The sequence below is a fragment of the Gallinula chloropus genome (genome assembly GCF_964237585.1).
Source record: "Gallinula chloropus genome assembly, chromosome: 25".
NCBI lineage: Eukaryota > Metazoa > Chordata > Aves > Gruiformes > Rallidae > Gallinula > Gallinula chloropus.
In genome coordinates, this window is record NC_140110.1 from 4,672,930 (window position 1) to 4,694,629 (window position 21,700).

General features: G+C 50.1%; 1 protein-coding gene across 1 annotated transcript; it reads left to right on the forward strand.

Moving 5' to 3' along the window:
• Window positions 1-431: 431 nt before the first annotated feature.
• LOC311200880 (olfactory receptor 14C36-like) lies at window positions 432-1,355 on the forward strand (the record flags this gene model as incomplete). Its single annotated transcript, XM_084275183.1, has 1 exon — window positions 432-1,355. The coding sequence occupies one exon, from the start codon at window positions 432-434 to the stop codon at window positions 1,353-1,355; it is 924 nt and encodes a 307-aa protein (XP_084131309.1).
• Between the last annotated feature and the right edge of the window lie 20,345 nt (window positions 1,356-21,700).

Sequence of the window (21,700 nt, forward strand, 5' to 3'; positions counted from 1 at the left end):
GTGGGGTCCAGTATCTTCTATGGGGAACACGAGGTTGTGATCAGAGAGCGTCCAGCACAGGGCAGCTGAGAGCAGGGCTGATGGACAGAGCAGCTCTCCCCACTCTGCACTCAGGGGAAGGTTTCACTGGCACTGCAGCAGCAATGTCAGGGAGTCCTGACAGAAGAAACATTCCCCAGTTGCAGTCAGGAGAGCAAAGCTCCAACAGGCTGAGTTCTCAAGAGCCCACAGCTGACCCTCCTCCCAGCAGTGGTGCAATCAAGCCAGCACAAAACAGACCTCCCATAACGGGCATGACAAAAGTCTTCCTGAATCCAGAGAATCGATCTGATTCCCTAAGAACTGGAAGAGGTTTTCCTCAGAGAAGAGTTCCCTGAATTCTCACTGTGCCTTTTCCTCCTTGGACAGGTCTCCACAGTTGATGGTAGCAGATGTCCAACAGCAGCTCCATCAGCCAGTTCCTCCTCCTGCCCTTTGCAGACACACGGGAGCTGCAGCTCCTGCACTTCTGCCTCTTCCTGGGCATCTACCTGGCTGCTCTCCTGGGCAATGGCCTCATCATCATCACCATAGCCTGTGACCACCACCTCCACACCCCCATGTACTTCTTCCTCCTCAATCTCTCTGTTACTGACCTTGGCTGCATCTCCACCACTGTTCCCAAATCCATGGCCAATTCCCTGTGGGACACCAGGGCCATTTCCTACACGGGATGTCTGGCTCAAATCTTTTTCTTTTTCTTTTTGTTCTCATCAGAGTACTGTCTCCTCACTGTCATGGCCTATGACCGCTACGTTGCCATCTGCCACCCCCTGCACTACGGGACCCTGCTGGGCAGCAGAGCTTGTGTCCACATGGCAGCAGCTGCCTGGGGCAGTGGGTTTCTCCATGCTGTGCTGCACACAGCCAGTACCTTTTCACTTCCCCTGTGCAAGGGCAATACTATAGACCAGTTCTTCTGTGAAATACCCGGGATCCTCAAGCTCTCCTGCTCAGATACCTACCTCAGGGAAATTGGAGTCATTGTGGTCAGTGCCTGTTTAACTTTTGGTTGTTTTGTGTTCATCGTGGTGTCCTATGTGCAGATCTTCAGGGCTGTGCTGAGGATCCCCTCGCAGCAGGGGCGGCACAAAGCCTTTTCCACCTGCCTCCCTCACCTGGCCGTTGTCTCCCTTTTTGTCAGCACTGCTGTGTTTGCCAGCTTGAAGCCTCCCTCCATCTCCTCCCTGTCTTTAAACCTGGTATTGGCATTTCTTTACTCAGTGATTCCACCAGCAGTGAACCCCCTCATCTACAGCATGAGGAACCAGGAGCTCAAAGATTTCATATTGAAACTGTTGACTGGATGTTTCTAAGTAGCAACAAAATACTTATCTTTGTCTGCATACCAATGGCCTTCACTTTGCTCAACGGTTTCCACCTGCGTTTGCTCTTTGGTTATTTACCTCCCATCAGCTCACCTGGTGATAAGTGACCTTTCTATGGATCTGATTAAATCTTTTCTGGGAGAGAATCTCCTCTGAAAGCTGACCCCCTTCACACGCTGCTTGGCCATAGCAGGCAGCTGAGGAGAGAGATTTCATGGGTATTAAACTGTGTCATGTTTAACTGCTGGGTTTTTGTCAGAGAAATCTGTCCCTGCCTGAGAGCACAGATGATGCCAGGAAAAGTGTTGGGAGTCCCAGGAGACCAGTGAAGCGACCTTCTGCGCTTTGGAAGAGCAAGACTCTCCAAACAGGGTTGGACCTCAAGAGACTGCTTTTCCTGACTGTCCAGATCTCTTTAGGAGACCTCTGGACCAGCCCCCATTGCAGCATGCTGCTGAAATTTCTTCCATCATCTGAGATATGACAGAAACATTTTTTCCTATGAAAAAATCCTCCATTGTCAAACTCCTTTGAAATTTTCATCACTCAAATAAAATCTCTCCAAGGAGTTGGCATGGCTTATTTTTTTTTTTTTTTTTAGAGAAAATTGCATGAAGAGCTATAGTGGTAAGGGCTTTCTGGATGTTAATAAGCCCCATAGTGTGTTTTCTTCTGAGTCCACAGACCTCAGATTCCAAGTGGAGAGTGAAGAAACCTCTCCACAAGTTGTCAGGAATAATGACCAAAGAACGTGAACCTTACTGACAAAGCCTCCCCATGGGCTCCTTAGAGCAGACAACTAGAGGCCATAAGGACAAACACAGGCAAAGCACAGGCAGCTCTGATGCTGAGGACACCCTGGCTTGGTCTGATGAAACAGGAATGCCAAGCGCTGACCCCCAGCCCCTGGGCAGGGAGATCCTGACCCTCACTTGTGTCTCATGGCTTTTCCTTGGGAAGTGGGGAGTGTGTTTCCAAGGGAAGGACACTGGGGCATGAAACATAGAGGCCTTCCCTGGGGTGGGTACAATGGGACAACAGTGCTCTGTGGCCATGAGGACAATGTGTTACCTCTGAGGCCTCTGTGGCAGGGACATCAGCAATAGCCAAGTGGGCACAGACCTCGTTTCTATCAGGCAGTTTCAGCCTGGCTGGTACCCTTGGCCATCTGCATCACAGATCATCCCACACTGCTCCACACCTGTGCCTGTTTCCCTGAAGTCTGCAGGCACCCAACACCCTTCCCCACCTTGTTCTCAGCCCACAATATCCCTGCCTGTTCTGCTGTCTCTCCCTCTACATCTGCTTTTCCCACAGACACAAAGCCACCAGCTCATCCACACTTCCTCTGAGTTTTTGCACCACAGCACTGCCCTCAGAATGGCATTTCTTTATCCTCACGTACACTCTGATCTTCAAAGCTGCAGTTTCAGTTTGACTTCCTTTCTTATGTTCTTTCCCTGTAGCACAAAGATGGATTCCCTCAGCATCTCCTTCACCAGGCTCACCCCAGGTCTCTCAGCCTCTCCACACAAGACCCCTAACTGTATCTTGGCAGACTTTCTCTGCCTATGTGACAGTTTCTGCCCATTCCTCCAGACCGGGGATACCAGCACTGGGACTGGCTGCTCCAGACATGGCCTCACCTGATCTGAGTCCGCATGCACAAGAAGGGCCCTTGTCTGCGTGGTCAGATTCCTCCCAGTGCAGCCCAATGTGCTCATGGCCAGATTCCTGTTCAGCACCTCTGACTGCTATGGCATCCCCTGCAATGCCCAAATTATTCTCCTTGTGGCTGGTTCTCCACCCGTCATGTTGGAGCCTGACTTGATGTGTGGGTGTTTGTCATGGTTTCGTGCCATGTTCTGCAAGGACAAGCTGACACCTGGAGAGCCCACATCAGAGCCCCAGACAGCCAGAGGCACCCTCAGATGGCAGGAAATGGACTTCCCAGAAAGGACCTTTCCAATATCTTATAGAACAGGGAGAGGCAGACCTTGGGTCTGCAATGAGAATGTTTTGCTCAGAGAAGAGTGCCCCAAGTTCTCACTGCCTTGTTCTCCTTGCAGAGGGATTCATGCAAAGAGGCAGAGAATGCCCAAGGGCAGCTTCATTCCCCACTTCCTCCTCCTGCCCTTGGCAGACACACAGGAGCTGCAGCGGGTTTCTCAGTGCTGTGCTGCACACGACCAAGACATGTTCCCTACCCCTCTGCAAGGGCAATGCTGGTGACCAGTTCTTCTCTGAAATCCCCTAGATCCTCAGCCTCACATGCTCAGATGCCTACCCCTGGGAGACTGGTCTTCTTGTATTCCGTACCTGTTTAGTTTTGGGATGTTTTGTGGGATACCTGAGGAGGTTTGATGCCAGGAACATCTTTTGGCACTCGCACCTTTTTTGGGGGGTGCTATTGTGGACAATTAGCGGTCTTGAAAATGGTCTGTGGTTGAGCCCAAAAATACGGCAGTCAATGTTATGCATTAGCAACACGGCCAGTCGTATGCAGTCCAGACAATTTCTGCAGTATGTTGAAGACAATTTCCTGCTACAGATGGTGCAGGAACCTACAAAGGGAGGGTGGGTGCTGGACCTTGTTCGTTAGGGAGGTGAAGGTCAGGGGCAGTTTAGGACAAAGCAACCACAAAATGTGAGAGTTCGAGATCCTGGGTGGAAGAAGCAAGCCAAAAAGTAGGATAGCTACCCTGAATTTTGGAAGAGCTAACTTTGATCTCCTCCAAAGTCTAGTATGAGCTGTCCTGTGGGCTATGCTGTTAGAAGGGAAGGGAACCTGTGAGAACTGGGTAGCATCCAAACAGAGCTTCTTCCAAGCTCAGGATAGGTGCATCCCTTTGAGTAAGAAATCAGGAAAGAGAGGCAGAAGACCTGTGTGGATGAGCAGGGAGCTAATGAGTAAACTCAAAGGGAAGCAGAAGGATTATGAACTGTTGAAACAGGGTCTGAGCACCTGGGGAGAATACAGGAATGTGGTCAGGGCCTGTAGGGACGTGACTAGGAAGGCGAAAGGCCACTTGGAAATGAAGCTGGCAAGGGACTTAAAGGATAATAAAAAGGGTTTTTTTAGATACGTGAATAGTAAGAGGATGACCAGGGATAATGTAGGTCCCTTGCTGAATGAGGAGGGTGTCCTGGTAATGGGGGATGCTGAGAAGGTGGAGATACTGAATGCCTTATTTGCCTTGGTGTTCACTCCAAAGGCCCCTTAGGACCCACAGATCCTGGATGAAAGTAGGAGTGTTTGGGGAAATGAAGAGCTTCCCTCTGGTTGAGGTAGGGGAGGTCCAGGAGTGGCTCAAAGGGATTAATGCACACAAATCCATGGGCCCTGATGGGTTTCATCCACGTGTGCTGAGGGAGCTGGCGGAGGTGATTGCTGAGCCGCTCTCTATCATCTTCAACAGGTCTTGGAGGACAGGAGAAGTGCCTGAAGACTGGAGGATAGCCAATGTCACTCCAGTCTTTAAAATGGGCAAGAAAGAGGAACCTAGTAACTATGGGCCAGTCAGCCTCACCTCTGTCCCCGGAAAGGTGATGGAACAGCTTGTTCTGGATGCCATCTCCAACCAATAGGAAGAGGAGAAGGTCACAAGAAGTAGTCAGCATGGATTCACCAAGGGGAAATCGTGCTTGACCAATCTCATAGCCTTCTATGATCTCATGACCGGCTGGGTAGATGGAGAGAGAGCAGTGGATGTCATCTACCTTGACTTCAGCAGGGCCTTTGATACTGTCTCCCATGACACCCTGATAGCAAATCTGAGAGAGCATGGGATAGATGAGTGGACAGTGAGGTGGGTTGAGAATTGGCTGTCAGACCAAGTGCAGAGGGTTGTGATTCGAGGAGCAGAATCAGACTGGAGGCCTGTGACTAGCCGTGTTCCCCAGGGCTTGGTGTTGGGTCCAGTCTTGTTTAATATCTTCATTGACGACCTTGATGAGGGAACAGCATCAGCAAGTACCCGATGATACAAAGCTGGGAGGAGTGGCTGACATGCAGGAACACTGTGCTGCCATCCAGAGAGACCTAGACAGGCTGGAGAGCTGGGCAGGGAGAAAACAGATGAAGTTCAACCAAAGCAAGTGTAAAGTCTTGCACCTGGGAAGGAACAACCATTTGTATCAGTACCTACTGGAGAAGAGCTCAGTGGAGAAGGACCTGGGGGTCCAAGTGGATGACAAGTTGGCCATGAGCCAGCAGTGTGCCCTGGTGGCTAAGAGAGCCAATGGGATCCTGGGGTGCATCCGGAGGAGTGTAGCCAGTAGGTCAAAGGAGGTGATCCTCCCCCTCTACTCTGCCCTGGTCAGGCCCCACCTGGAGTATTGTGTCCAATTCTGGGCTCCTTGGTTCAAAAAGGACAGGGACCTCCTGGAGACAGTCCAGAGAAGGGCTACAAAATGATTAATGGCCTGGAGGATCTTCCCTATGAGGATAGGCTAAGTAAGTTGGGACTCTTCAGCCTTGAGAAGAGAAGACTAAGGGGTGACCTAATTAAAGTTTATAATTATTTTAAGCAGGGGATGCAGGAGGAATCAGCCAGCCCCTTTTCAGTGTCTGTGGGGATAGGACAAGGGGCAATGGCTGCAAGTTGGAGCACAGGAAGTTCCGCACCAACAAGCGGAAGAACTTTTTCCCAGTGAGGGTGACAGAGCCCTGGGACAGGCTGCCCAGGGAGGTGGTGGAGTCTCCATCTCTGGAGATATTCAAGACCCGTCTGGACGCCTATCTGAGTGATATGTCCTAGGGAACCTGCTTTGACAAGGGGGTTGGACCCGATGATCTCTTGAGGTCCCTTCCAACCCCTACAATTCTATGATTCTTTGATTCTATGATTCAAAGTTGGAAGCTGGGAGAGCCTGAAAATGACGTCAGGCACTGTTAGAACATTGTCTTGGTAAGGAGAGACCTGAGCCCCAAGATTTCTGGGGCTGCTAGTGGGCTAACCACGGCGATTTCAAGCCAGGAACATCTTTCAGCCCTCACCCCTTTTCCTTAGGAACTATTGCTGGGCATTTAGGAGTTTCAACTGTGGATGCTGGTAGAGCCCAAAAACAACATCAGGCAATCTTAGGACCTCTCCCTTTGTTAGGAATGCCCTGATCCTAAAGGTTACTGGGGCTGCTTGTCCACTCCCTGAGGAGCAGTCAGGGCAATAATATCTTTAAACTCTCGCTCTTTTGTTTGGGAGGTGTTGCTGGAAGTTTAGAAATTTCAAAGATGGCTGCTGGTAGAGCCTGAGGAGGCATCAGGCAATATTAGGAGAGTTCCCTTGGCAAGGAACGACCTGAGCACCAAGGTTCCTTGTGCTTCACGTCTGAACACTGATGAGGGTTCATGCCAAGAATATCTTTCAACCCTCGCTCCTCTTGTTAGAGACCTGTTGCTGGAGGTTTAGCACTTGCGAAGGTGATTGCTGGTAGATGGAAAAATGACGTCAGGCACTCTAAGGACCGTTGCCTTGGCTAGGAATGCCCTAAGCCTCAAGGTTTCCTGTACTGCTACTCTACTACCTGGGGAGGCTTCAGGCCACAAATCTTTCTCAGCCCTGACACCAATGGGTTTGGGAGCTATTCCTGGACGTTTCTCAGTTTCAAAGGTGGGCTCTTCTAGAGCTCAAAAATGAAGTCAGGCAATCTTAGGACTGCTCCCTTGGCTAGGAAAGCCCTGAGCCCCAAGGTTACTGGGGCTGCTAGTGGGCTGTCTGGGGAGGTTTCATGCCAGAAACATCTCTCAGCCCACACACCTTCTGTTTGGGAGCTATTACTGGACATTTAGAATTTCCAAAGTTGGACTCTGGTAGAGCCTGAAAATTACATCAGGGACCCATAGGACCGTTCCCTCAGCTATGAAAGCTCTAGGCCCCAAAGTTACTGGCGCTGCTTTTGGGCTACCCAGGGAGCTTTCAGGCTCTCAAACCTTTTGTTTGGGACCTATTGCTGGACATTTGGCATTTTTGACTGTGGACATGGGTAGAGACAGAAAATGATGTCTGATATTATAGGACCATTGTCTTGGCTACGAATGCTCTTTGCCCCAAGGCTACCAGGGCTGCGTGTGGGCTACCTGGGGAGGTTTCAGCCCAGGAACATCATTCATCCTTCATAGATTTATTTGGGAGCTATTGCTGTATGTTTAGAATTTTTAAAGGGGGACACTAGTAGAGCCACAAAATGACACCAGGGACTCTTCAGACCATTCCAGTGGTTAGGAAAGCCCTGACCCCCAAGGTTACTGGGGCTGCTAGTGGGATACCTCGGAGAGTTTCTGGCTGGGAAACATTTTCAGCCCTTGCAAATTTTTTTTTTTTTGACCAACAGTAAAGGTTTTGGATTCTCTCTGTCCCTCCTTTTCTTAATAATTCTATAAATATATTAATAACAATGTTACTGGTGTAAATAATAGTTCTTTAAATATTAAGTAATATTAAGAGTAATATTAATATTTCGTGCTTTTGATAATTAATAATAATTATATAAATATTTTCATGACAAAAGGAGGGACAGGGAGAATCTCCAACGTTTATTCGACCCAGAGGGATCAATGTAATAGAGGGTGAAGAAAAGGCTGAGGAACTTTGTGCCTTTTTTGCCTCAGTCTTTAGCAGTAAGACCAGTTGTGTCCTGATACCCAGACCCCTGTGTGGAAAAATGGAGATGTGAATTGGCCCAAAGCTCCCATAATCCCAGGGGAATTGGTAAGTGACCTACTCAGCCACCTTGATCTGCACAAGTCAATGGTTCCAGATGGGATACACCTGAGGGTACTGAGGGAGCTGGCAGAAGTGCTCTCCAAGCCACTTTCCCTTATTTACCAGCTGTCCTGGCTCACCACGGTGGTTCCGCCTGACTGGAAGCTGCACATGGGACACCCATCTGCAAGAAGGGCCGATAGGAGGTTCCCAGGGAACAAAATGCCTGTCAGACTGGTCTCGGTGCTGGGGAAGGTGATGGAACAAATCATCTTGAGTGACATCATGCAACACATGCAGGGCACCCAGGGGATCAGGCCCAGTCAGACTGGGTTTAGGAAAGGCAGATGGTGCTTGACCAAACTGATGTTTTCTGTGACAAGGTGACCTGCTCTTTGGATGTGGGGAAGGCTGTGGATGTGGTCTACCTGGACTTCAGTGACACATTCATTACTGTCTCCCACAGCATCCTGCTGGAAAAACTAGCTGCCCATGGATTAGATGTGTATACTCTGTGCTGGGTTAGAAACTGGCTGTACAGCCAGACCCAAACAGTTATGGTGAAGGGAGTTAAATCCAGTTGGCAGCTGGTCACACATGGTGTTCCCCAGGGGTCAGTGCTGGGGCCAGTTCTCTTTAGTATCTTCATAATGATCTGGCTGAGGGGATCAATTGGACCCTCAGTGAATTTGCAGATGATATCAAAGTGTGTGAGTGTTGATCTGCTGGAAGGCAGGAAGCCTCTGCAGGGTGACTTGGACAGGCTGAACAAAGGTCCTCCATTGGGAAATTCCTTTGAAATCTAAGGAATCACTAAGGACCTATCTAAAATCCAAGTAGCTGTAGAAGTCTTGAGTTTTATAATGAATGTTACTTAAAGAGCCATGCTTGTAAGGGCTTTCTGGATGTTAATGAGCCCCATGGAGTCTTTTCTTCTGAGTCCACAGACCTCAGATACCAAGAGGAGAGTGAAGGAATGTCTCCAGAAGTTAAAGTCAGGAGTACTGCCCAAAGTGCCTTGAAGCATTAAGAGGCCCCACTGGGAGCCATTGCTGGCAGAACCTCTCCATGGGTTCATTAGAATAGACAACTATAAACAAACACAGGCACAGCACAGGCAGCTCTGATGCTGAGGACACCCTGGCTTGGTCTGATGAAGCAGAAATGCCAAGCACTGACCCCCAGCCCCTGGGCAGGAAAATCCTGACTCTCACCTGTGTCTCAGGGCTCTTCCATGGGATGTGGGGAGTGTGACACCAAGGGAAGCATAGGGTTATTACACATGGTGGCCTCTCTTTAGGTGGGTGCAAGGAGGCAATGATGCTTTATGGCCATGAGGACAATGTGTCTCCTCTGAAGCCTCTGTGGCAAGGACATCAGCTATAGCCAAGGGGTAAAGATCTCCTTTCTATCAGGCCCTTTCAGCCTGCCCAGCACCCTTGGCCATCTGCACCACAGCCCATCCCACACTTCCCCTTGCCTTGTCTAGTTCACCTACAGACTGCAGGCAACCACACCCCGTTCCTCACTGTGATTTCACTCCCTGATGTCCCTGCCTGTACTGCTTTCTCTCCCTCCTCACCAGCTGATCCTGGAAACACAAAGCCACCAGCTCATCCGCACTTCCTCTGAGTGACTTTTAGCACCACAGCACTACCCTTAGAGTGGCATTTCTTTATCCTCATGTCCACTCTGACCTTCAAAGTCACAGTTTCACATGGACTTTCTTACGTTCTTTCCACGTAGCACAAGGTGGGCTTTCTCTCAGCCTCCATTCCCCAGGCTAAAGATGCCCTGGGTCTCTCAGCCTCTGACCTTCAAAGCTGCAGATTTGCTGTTGTGCTGGAACCTGTTGTGGTTTCACTCCGGCCAAGCACCACACAGGTGTTCCCTCTCTAAGAGGATGTGTTTGGAAATTGAGGAAGGGGAAAGGGAGGGAAAAGGAAATCAAAACAACCCAAACCTCTTGAATTGGGATAAGGACCGTTTACTGGGACAGTAGAGAGAGAGAAACAACAGTAGGACTTTGTAGCAAAATATACAAAACTGGTGATGCACAATGCAGTTTCTTGCTGAACTGAACAGCTCAGACCTCACAGCTCAGAGCTGTCCTGAAACTAGACAGTGCCCAAACCCACTTGTCCTGAAGGGGTACCCTCTTTCTCCCACAAGCCTCTCATCATCTGCTGTGCATGACGTAATTGACATGGAACACCCTCTCTGACCAGGTTGGGTCACCTGTCCTGGCTGTTTTCCTTCCCAGCTCCCTGGGTGCCCACCACCCTCTCTTTAGCACACCAGCATGAACAAATGAAAAGTCCTTGATTGGTTGGACACAATGAAATCATCCCTGTGTTATCAGCACTGCTGTCATCTGAACTCCCAAACACAGCGTTCCACCCGCTGCTAGAAAGAAACCAGCCCACCTTTGTAGACAACAAGTGCAACACAACAGTGGACTCACTCCTCTACTCATGCAGTATGGATGATCCTGTTGGTCAGTTATGGTCAGCTGGGCCTGTTCTGTCCCCTCCCAGGCACTTGTGCACTCCCAGTTGACTTATTTCTGGAGCAGAATTAGAAAAAAGGCCTTGATGCTGTGCAAGCCCTGCTCAGCAAGGAACTAGCCCATTAATATAGACTTTTTTGCTTATAAATCAAATCCACAGAACTACAGTGACACCAATATGAAAATTAATTCCATTCCAGCAAAAATAACACCAGGAATAGAAGATCTGGCAGAAGAGCTGGCAGGTGTGCTTGCCAAACCCCTTTCCATCATCTATCAGCAATCCTGGCAGACTGGGGAAGTTGCACTCGACTGGAGGCTGGCAGATGTGACACCCACAGACAAGAAGGGTCAAGGGGAGGATCCAGGGATCTAGAGGCCTGTCAGTCTGACCTCAGTCCCAGGGAAGATCATGAAGAAGGTAATCCTGGGAGCTGTCATGCAGCTCATGTGTGATGGCCAGGGGATCAGGCCCGGTCAACAGGGGTTTACAGAAGGCAGATCCTGTCAAACTCACCTTATCAGCTTCTATGACAAGGTGACCCGCTGAATGGACAAGGGGAAGGCTGTGGATGTGTCTGGCTGGACTTCAGTAAAGCCTTTGACATGGTTTCTCACAGCATTCTGACTGAGAAACTGGCTGCCACTGGCCTGGACAGGTGGAGCCCCAGCTGGGTTAAAAACTGGCTGGATGGCCGGGCCCAAAGGGTGGTGGTGAATGGAACCAAATCCAGCTGGAGGCCGGTCACGAGTGGCACCCCCAGGGCTCAGTCCTGGGTCCAGTTCTGTTCAACATCTTTATCCATGACCTGGAGGAAGGGATTGGATGCTCCCTCAGTAAGTTTGCAGATGACACTAAACTAGGATGAAGTGTTGATCTGCCTGAGGGTAGGGAGGCTCTTCAGAGGGATCTGAACAGACTGGACCGATGGGCTGAGACCAACGGGATGAAGTTTAACATGGCCAAGTGCAGAGTCCTGCACATGGGACAGAACAACCCCCTGCAGTGCTACAAGCTGGGGGAGACTGGCTGGAGAGCTGTCAGGCAGGGAAGGACCTGAGGGTGTTGGTTGACCGCCAGCTGAATATGAGCCAGCAGTGTGCCCAGGTGGCCAGGAAGGCCAATGGCATCCTGGCTTGCATGAAAAACAGTGTGGTCAGTAGGTCTGGGGAGGTGATTGTGCCCCTGTACTGGGCATTGGTGAGGCTGCAGCTCGAGTGCTGGGTCCAGTTCTGAGCTCCTCACCATAAGAAGGACATTGATGTCCTCGAGTGAGTCCAGAGAAGGGCAACCAGGCTGCTAAAGGGGTTGGCGGGAAAATCATATGAGGAGCAGCTGAGGGAGCTGGGGATGTTTAGCCTGGAGAAGAGAAGGCTGAGGGGAGACCTTATCACCACCTAGAACTACCTGAAAGGAGGTTATAGACAGGTAGGCAATTGTCTCATCAGCCAGGTGACAGGTGATAGGACAAGGGGAAGTGGCATGAAGCTGGGCCAGGGCAGGATTAGATTAGATACTAGAAAAATAATTTTTCTGAAAGAGTTGTCAGGGCTGGAACAGGCTGCCCAGGGAGGGGGTTGAGTCACCTTCCCTGGATGTGTTCAAAAAAAGTGTTCATGAGGGACTTAGTGATACGGTTTAGCTTAGAATGGGAATGGTTGGAATTGATCTTCAAAGGTCTTTTGCTTTGTGATTCTGTGATTCTGTGACCACTGTTTCTGATTGGCTTGGTCTTGGTGAACAACGACTCTGGCCATGAGCTGGGTGGTGTTTACTTTCTCAGGTCTACAGAAAGCTTCTAGCTGCTTCTTGCAGAAGACACCCCTGAAGCATCACCCCCCCCTTCACCAGAACCTTGCACACAAATCCGCAACATTTAGACATCAACTGCTGAGCTGGTCTGGCATGAACACTGGCCCCAGCTGCACCAGGACTGCTCTCTGAGAAGGAGTATGGAAAGCACGGCAGCCCTGGCATGAATCTGCACCCACTCTATCACAGGGTCCTACACAGGCTGCAGGTGGTATCTCTGCTCCCCTTCATCTTCCCTGGGGTGCAGAGGGACAGCCTGCTTCACCATCATCTTCTCCATGGTCTGAAGGGGAATCTCCAGTGCCTGGAGCCCTACCCTCTGCCTCCTTCCTCACTGACCTTGGTATCACCAGAATTTCTGACATCTTCTCACTCCCTTCTCTAGCATTGAAAAGCAGACCTTTGCATTTTATTCCCTCTTAAATATAATTCACAAAGGTAGGACCACCGTTGAGGCCTGTAATATCCCAGCCTCACTACTTTCTTCAGGTTACCTCCTGGTTCCTGGTCTTATCCCTGATGACATTCTGTACAGAATGGTAGCACAGTTCTTGCCAGGTCATTCATGCTGCCAGGATCTAACCACTACCCATATCATCTTTGGCAAGGATGGGGTAGAGGAGCATACCCTGAAAGCCAAATGGATGCTTCAGAGCTACCTGGTGCTTCTGGACATCTCCCTACCAGCACAGGGAGAGAGAGCACGTGTGTTAAGAGCTTTGCCTTCCATGCTCTCCTGTGCCTTGTTTCCCAGGAGTGGAAGCAGGTTTGTTTTCCCAGTTCCATTGACTGGCAGGCTCCTGCTACCCAAATCATCTTCTGCAAGGATGGGGTGGAAGAGTTCAGCCAGAAAGCTCAAAAGGGGAAGCAGCACTACATTGTGCAACGCAGTGTCCTGAAAGAGAGTGTGGGGAACTACCCCTGTGGGTACCAGCACAGGAATGACAGTAATTGGGTGAGAAGCTCTGCCCTCAGTGCTCCCCATCATCTGGCTGTCAGAGGTGAGACATGACGCTGGGGCATGGGACGGCACTGCTCAGAGTCCACAGAGACCCTAATCGAGGGTAAGGATGCCATTTTCCCTCATGCTAATTCCTGGGTGTTTCAGAGGCTCAAACCAGCTGTTCCCAGTCATGGGAGAGTGTACTGCTCCCCTCCTGTGCCAGCAGCACTGAGAATGAAAGTGGTGGTGCCAGTTCTTACCCAGAGCCAGAGCTGCGTAGTGCACTGATTTATCTGTCACCACACCTGGTACATCACTAAGCAGCCCCTCAGCTGCTTAGTCTGTGCAGTGCGTGGGAGAGATGGACACTTTCACCCTGTCCCTTTCTCCTCTCAGGCACAGACTCCAGCTGGCAGGCAGGGCCATGGACCCCCGGTGAGTCATTCCCTCCCTGCACTCCTGGTGTCCCCCAGCCCTGAGACAGGTGAGGTTAATTACCTGGGATCAATTGTGATTTAAGTGCATCTCCTGCTCTCTCCTATGCCACATGATGTTTACTCTCCACCAACACCTTCTGCCTCCAAAGTTTGCAATCTGCAGCTCTTCAACACCTTCCCCATGGGCATCACGCTGGGAGTTGCAGCTGCACCTGGGATCACACAAGAGACAGCTCCCCTTTTGATCCCTGCATGTTGCTATCCTCTCTTTGTATGTCTACAGGCATCCTGGTGTATTTCTATGTAACAATCCCATTCTTTAATTGGAGGGGCCAGTGGAATAGGTGATACAAATTCATAGATGGTTTTTTATTGTTCTTTTGAGGAAAAGCATGGCACTTTGCAGATAGCTATTGACAGAGATGTGTGAGCACATCAGTGTATATTCCTCTGTATACCCATACCTAGAAAAAGTGCATTGGTGTGTGTAGATAGAAGAGGACAACTAGAGTTAGATTCACACAGTTTATGTTTACAATACATCCATTAGTCTTTGCATAGTGGGATGGAGATATCTTCACTTCATGTAGTCACAAATACTTTTACAATTTAAGGAATACATTTCTACATCATAGACAGTAAACACAAGTGCCAGTCATAAATAAACTTCTGTTGAAAGTCATCCAGAATATATTTATGATGTGTGTGGAAAGATCTGGGCATGGTGGATGGGTTGGGTGAGGACATGATGTCATGGACAAGGCTTGTGGGAAGGTGATGCCCTTCCAGGCTAGTTAAGGGTAACACTCCAGCAAGAACTGGAGAAGAAAAGTGATGGGGATGACACATGGCAGGATCATGGTGATGAGCCTGAAAGGGGTCCTGTAAATCCTGACCTGTCTGGGGAGTGGAAATGGGGTTGGGAAGGGAAAGGTGGAGAATGTGCAGAAAGGTGGAGAACGTTTTTGCATGAGGTGCTGGGGAAGCATCCCCAAGGCTCCCCACACACTGCCCTTGCCTGTAACAGCCAATCCCAAGAGTGTTCACACTGGAGACACCAGCCCCATTTGACCAACGTGGGATCTGTCTGCCTGAGACAAAAGGCCAAGGTGGGCAAGTCTCCCTGTGCACTGGCCATGCTGGAGCGTTATCTGGGCTGGCTGTGAGAGTGGCTCAGCGTTGCGACACGAGGCTGCAGAGGGAGAAAGAAACAATGTTAGATCATCTGTGGTCTCTGAGCCCCTTATCTCCTCTTTGCTGTGTTTCCTCAAGGCTTTATCTCATTCCCAAATGCTTTATGAGGCATTGAGGTGTGAATCCTTTTTCTAACTTGTGAGAGTAAACCTGGCAATATTGACAGTTCCAGCAAAGGGCTGAAATTCCTCGTGACAAAGAAAACAAATGGGTGGAAAAACAAAAAGACAAAGAGGAATGGGTGGGGAAAAGTATCTGGTTATTTTTGTTGTTACAGTGTCACCCTTTTACATCAGAATTGGGGATGAGATGAGAAGAGACAAAGACAGGTGGGCACAGAAAGAAATGTCTTCTTCTCTGAGAACATCCATTGGTGGAAACAGTCCCTTGGGCCTCCCCAGCCCAAGACACCACTGCACACTAAATCCAACACATCCCAGCCCTGCTGGCCCTGCTGCCTGATTTGGCACCGCAGCTAACCCACAACTCACCCTGTTATGTCCAGCGTGGGCAATGGTGGCATCTGTTGAGTGGCAAAAGGCAGAACGTTAGTACTTGCTTCCTGCTGTGGTAAGGAACAGCCCCAGGCTGCCTTTGGAGAGCAGATCCCCTGGGCTGAGACTGACTGCTCTGCTGCAGCTGCCTAGAAATACAGTCCACTCTTGGCAGCAGGGTGAGCTGCCATGGGACCTGTGGCTGTGGAGTTGGGTTGCTGGGGTTTGGCTGCATTTTCCCACCTTGTAGCATCATTTTCTGTCTTCACCCTACAAACAGCCATTCACTGGCTGCTCTGTCTGTGTGCTACACCAGCTAAAAGATTGAGGCACATGGACAGTGGGGAGATTTCCCCTAACCAGATTCAAAGGCCAACCCCCCATTGCTGCAGCCTGTAGCTTCACAAGTAGAAAGGAGCTGTTCTCCAATCCAGCATCACTAAATGGACCCATGTCTCTCAATGCTGGACTTGACCTTGAAGCAGAAATTACGGTGAAGTGGAGATGTACAGGGGGAACCCTGCCAATCCCAGTGGGGCTGGATTGCAGACTGGGGACAAAGTGTGTAGGGAAAGACCCTTTACAGACAAAGGTGTTGGTCACTGTCAGGTGAACAGAAGGTGGCAGAAGCTGGGCTGTGCATGCCAAGAAATATGGGGTGTAACACAGCCAGGAGAAACTGCCCTTGATCAGGAAAATTAAAGTTTGGGAGTTCATGTGGAATTGGGGAATGTCCTGCATGGCCATACAGGGATGGAAGGAGATGAAGAGGATAGAACATGGGTTTGGGTCATGGTCCTGCAAGTCTTCTGCCAATGACAGTTTGTCATGGCTGATTGAGGGTTAAAGTTTTGTTGGTTGTGCTGGAGGTCAGCCAGCCCACACAAAGGGTGTCTCAACACAGAGTTTCCCATAGCTGTTATTAGGTAGGAGGTGGTACTCACACTCTATTTCACTGTGTTCATTGGTCTCATGGCTGGGAACGTGCTGCTGCCTGGAGACAAAGGGGGAAAGGGATCTGGGGCCTGTGTCATGGTGCGATGGGCCCAGGGGAAGCCCTGATGCTTCTGGCCTTCATTTCAGGGAAGCCACCCATGGACATTGTCCATGTTGTCCCAGGCCATGGACTACCACTGGGCCTCTACCAGCCCTGCAATCAGGAGGGATTTCTACTCACCTTTGGCATCTCTCTCTGCAGACCCCTGCAAGGGAAGGAAAGGGGGAGGTGTGGAGGCAGAGTTACTGCAGAGCCCTGGCTTTCCATGCTCTGGGCTGTAGCATGAAGATGAGGGTCTGATCCTCCACAGCTCCCTCAGAGTAGCAGCAGTAGAGCCCACCCTAGGCAAGAACATGTCCTGTGTCCCAGACTGGCAGCTTTAGGCAGTGCAGGTGTGCATTAGCTGTGCTTGCTATGCTCAGGCCAACTCACAGACTCCATTCTTGTTCCCAGAGCACTGGGAGCAAAGCTCTGCTGTGCCTGGGGCAGGGATGCATTTGGGTTCCCCCTCCTTGCACTGGAATCCCAGTGCAACCACCCTGGAGGAAGAACCTTCCCCCTGTCAGCACCCTGACTCCTCTCTGGTGAGAAAGGGCTGAGAGGTTCAGCTTTCCCTGACACAGGGAGAAGGAGCTGGCAACACGAGTCCATCCAGGGTCACACAGCAGCAGCCCCACAGCAGAGTGCACTTTACCCTCCATTGCCCCAAACCACTCACCTCTCTTCACAGCACAGTAGCTGGCTGCAGTGAGCAGGAGGAGGGAGGCAGCTGACACTCCCACCACGATGCCTGTGGTGAGGGTGTCGAGGAGCTGGTGCCCAGGAGTTGGTGAGACAGAAGATGGTGCTGTGATGGAGACAAGGAGAGAGCAGGAGATGCCCTTAGAGGCAACCTGGATTCCAGTTAATTAACCTCATCCATTGCAATGCTGGGGGGCACTGGGAATACAGGGAGGGAGTCACTCACTGGTGGTTGATGGCCCTTCCTGGGAGCTGGACTCTGTGCCTGGGAGGAGAAAGGGACAGGGTGAGAGTGACCAGCTCTGGCCTGTACTGCACAGGCTGAGCAGCTGAGGGGCCCCTGATCCACCTTGTACCAAGTGTCATGATGAATAAATCAATGCACTGCACAGCGGTGGCTCTGGGTTACACCTGGCACCAGCCCTCTCATTGTCTGTGCTGCTGGGGCAGGAGATGGGCTGTAGAAGCACAAAATCATAGAGTGTGTTGGGTTGGAAGGGACCTTTAAAGGCCATCTAGTCCAACCCCCTGCAGTAAGAAGGGACATCTTTACTGGATCAGGTTGCTCAGAGCCCCATGTAGCCTGAGCAGGAAGATCTCCACTACGCCTCTGAAAGCTGTCCCAGTGATCTACCATGCTCATAGTGAAGAAGAATTTTCATAATATTCGGCCTAAATCTACCCCTTTCTCATGCAAAACAATCAGCCCTTGGCCTATTGCTCATGCCCTTGTACATACACTTGGCCTTCTGGGTTACAGATGAGCGTTGCTTGCTCAGGTTCAGCTTTTCACCCAGGAGTACCCCTGGTCCTTTTCCTCAGGGCTGCTTTCCAGCCCATCATCTCCTCACCCATATAGTCAGAGATGATTTTCTCAGTCCAGGTTAGGACTCTGCGCTTGGCTTTGTTGAACCTCATGAGGTTCAGGTGGACCCACTTCTCCCGCCTGTCCAGGTCCCTCTGGATGGCATCCTATCCCTCTGGCATGTTAAGTGCAACACCCATCTTGGTGTCATCAGAATATTTACCAATGTGCACTCAATCCCTCTCTTAATATCATTAATAAAGATATTCTGCAGTACTGGTCCCAGGACAGACCCTTGAGGAACACCGATTGTCAACATCGAGCCATTGATGACCACCCTCTGGATGTTGCCACCCAGATAAATCTCTATCCACTGAGCTGTTCACCCATCAAGTCTGGATCTCTCCATCTTAGAGAGAAGGATGTTATTGGGGGCTGTGTCAAAGGCCTTGCAGATACCAATATACATGGTATTGTTGCTGTTCCCTTGTCTACTGTTGCAGTTACAGCAGTGTAGAATGCCACTAGATCAGTCAGGCACTCCCAGTCACTCCCTCCCATGACTGGGAAAGGCTGGTCTGAGCCTCTGAAACACCCAGGAGTCTGTCATGGGCAAAATGGCATCCCCACCCTCAGTTGGGTTCTGTGTGGACCCAGAGCAGTGCCTTCCCATGCCCCAGTGTCATGTCTCACCTTTGACAGCCAGATGCCATGGAGCACTGAGGACAGAGCTTCTCACCTTGTTTTTCTTCACTTGATACCCACAGGTGTAGTTCCCTGCACTCTCTGCACTGACATTCAGACACATTATATTGCTTTGCTTCCTGGTTTGTGCTTTTAGTCTCTGTATCTCCACCCCATCCTTGCAGAAGATGATTTCAGTAGCAGGAACCTGACGGTCAATGGAGCAGTGAAAATAAATCTGATCTCCCTTCTTAGGACTTAAGTTGCTCACAGAGATCAGAGCAGCAGGGACCTGACCTGAAAAGATGGCACAAGGATGGTACATGCCAGTGTCACACTTAAGGATCAAACTGGTCTTCTCACCCCATCTCCATGCCTGCACACACCTCCCTTGTCCAGCCCATCCTGTGCTCACCATCACCTGGGGAGCTGCAGATGTCCTGGACTGTCACACCAGCACCTGCACCATGGGGCAGAGAAGGTGCATGTTAGAGGGCAGAGAGCTGGCTCATCCAAGTGCCCCTGGCCACCTCCCTACTATTGAGTCCTTGGTGGGCAAGCACCCGTGTGTCTCCATCCTGCCTTTCTTTTGTCACTAAAAGTGACACCTACCCAAGCTTGTTTCTGGCTCATTTATTACTGCTGAGAGATCTCCCTTGTTCCCTAAAGCACTCGAGCAGCTGCCCAGTTTCATGCTGCTACACGAACGCTCCTAGAGGTGTTGGCAAAATCCACCATTTTCTCAGAGCTGCACCATAGGTGGAGGAAGCATCATCTCCCTCCCCTCACCAAAGCAGATCTGCCACCTCATTGCTGCTCGGCTGCTTTATGCAGCTTTCCCCATCCTCCTCTGTGCCCAGGAACTGCCCTGTCTTTCTCTGCTTGCAGCCCTCCACACCTTAGCCCCAAGGCAAGGAAATTGCCCAACTCACCAAGCAGCAGCACGAAGGCAAGGTGTTGAAGAGAAAGCCCAGCACATCCCACCTGCCCCAGCATTTCTGGTGGCTCTGCAGGAACAACCTCTGTCTCGAAGTGTCTGCTCTCCTCTGAGCTGGGGACAGCAGATCAAGAGCTCCCTGCCCCGTGGCTTTCAGCACACATGGGGCTGGTCCTGTTGCCTTGCTGTGGCTGGCAGTGCCTGTCCCACAGCCAGAGGCTGTGATGAGCGGGTGCAGTTCTTCAGCCCCCACTGCGGATGCTGCCCCTGCAGAGCCCCCGCTTTCATTTCCGGACACTCAGACACCGCAGCACAAAGAGTGTTTTCATCTCCCCCTCTGAGAATTGACCAGAATAGGTAAAAAATGCTGCTGTCCTCTTACCTCTTGTGTGAAATATGTGGATGGAGATCTTCAAGTTCAGTACAAGAAGAAGGTGAAATACAGAGTCTAACCAGCCAGGAGATGGTCCTGCTCTGGGTAAAGAATGTCAAAGAAACAGAGAAACGGTTTCAACCCAGAATCCTGAAGGCCAGATGTGGTAGAGTGAGGCCCTTTTCTTCATTATCCTTGACACAAATATGACAGCTGAAATGCCTGTCTATGACAATGAGCTTAAAGCAGTCCATGCTATACATATATGACAGGAGTCCTTGACACATCAAACAACTCATGGTAAAGTCACCCCAGGAAGGGAACAGCTAGGTTTAGGGTATAGAGAATATTGAAGAAAATAGCCCTGAAGGCAGATAAGAGATTGAAATCTTGCAGTGGCAGTCAGTGGGCCATGCTCCTTCTCCTCCACCTAAGACAAGGGAGTCTTCCTGGTAACACTGTGAATTCACCTATTGGTGAGGAATCCCTGGGATAGCATTCTGCAGGTTCTATCACCATGTATTTGTGCTTTTGCTGTGAGTGATTTTATCAATGTCAGTTCCTAGATTTTGATAGCTATTGTCTTAATTAGCTATCTTGTTGAACGTTCTTCTCACTGTCTCAGTGAAAGTCCTTTAGGGGGGTTTGATGGGCAAACGTTGACTCTGCTGAGTGGCTACACACATAATCCTTTAGTGTGGTGGTTTAACCCTGGCTGGAGGCCAGATGCCCACCAAAGTTGCTCTTTCACTCCCCTTTTGCTCTGGACAGGGGAGCAAATATCTATATGGAAAGGTTTAGGAATCGAGGTGAAAAGGATGACCTGGGGAAGTGCTGACATGTCAGCCTCACCTCTGTGCCTGGGGAGAACATGGAACAGATCCTCCTAGAAGCCATGCCAAGAATGTTGTCTATTTGGACTTCTGTACAGGGTTTTATACAGTCCCCACCAATATTCTTCTCTCTAAAGAGGAAAAATATGGATTTGAGGAGGGGAATGTTTGGTGGATGAGGAATTGGTTGGATTGTCCCACACAGAGACTAAGAGAGCAGTCATCAGTGGCTCAATGTCCAGATGGAGATCTGTTAACAGTGGTGTCCATCAGGGTTCCCTACTGGGACTGGAATTATTTTGTGTCTTCAGCAATGACACTGACAATGAGGTTGAGTTCACCCTCAGGAAGTCTGCAGATGACTTCAAGCTGAGTGGTGCAGTTGACATGCTGAGGACAGGCCTTGTTAAACTTCATGAGATGAGAAGAACTGGGTCAGAAGGCATGGAGGAAGGTGTTCAGCTATGGGTAGTGGCCCTGAAACAGCTGGAGTCAGATTCCACAAGTGAGGAGGAAAAGGAATTTCCTGGTCCTGTTTCTGGAAGAACTAAGAGGCAGAGACAGAGAGCTGTGCTCCAGGCTCCCTGAGACAGCCTGTGGGATCCAATGGAGCCCCAGTGTGTGTTCACAGACCATTCACAACTTCTGACTAACTGCACTGGAAACAGGCCCACAGGGTTTACCAGAATCATCCAGATTTATAATCTTAATAGTAAAGCACTATCAAGACTGTAATGATGACTCAGGATCCTAATTGGAGAGACATATGAGCCCTTTGGGAATATTTGATTACCTATGAGGAAAGGAAGCCAGTTTTAAAGAAAGCTGGGGAAGGATTGTACCAGAAGCATCAAACACCTCTTGAAGGA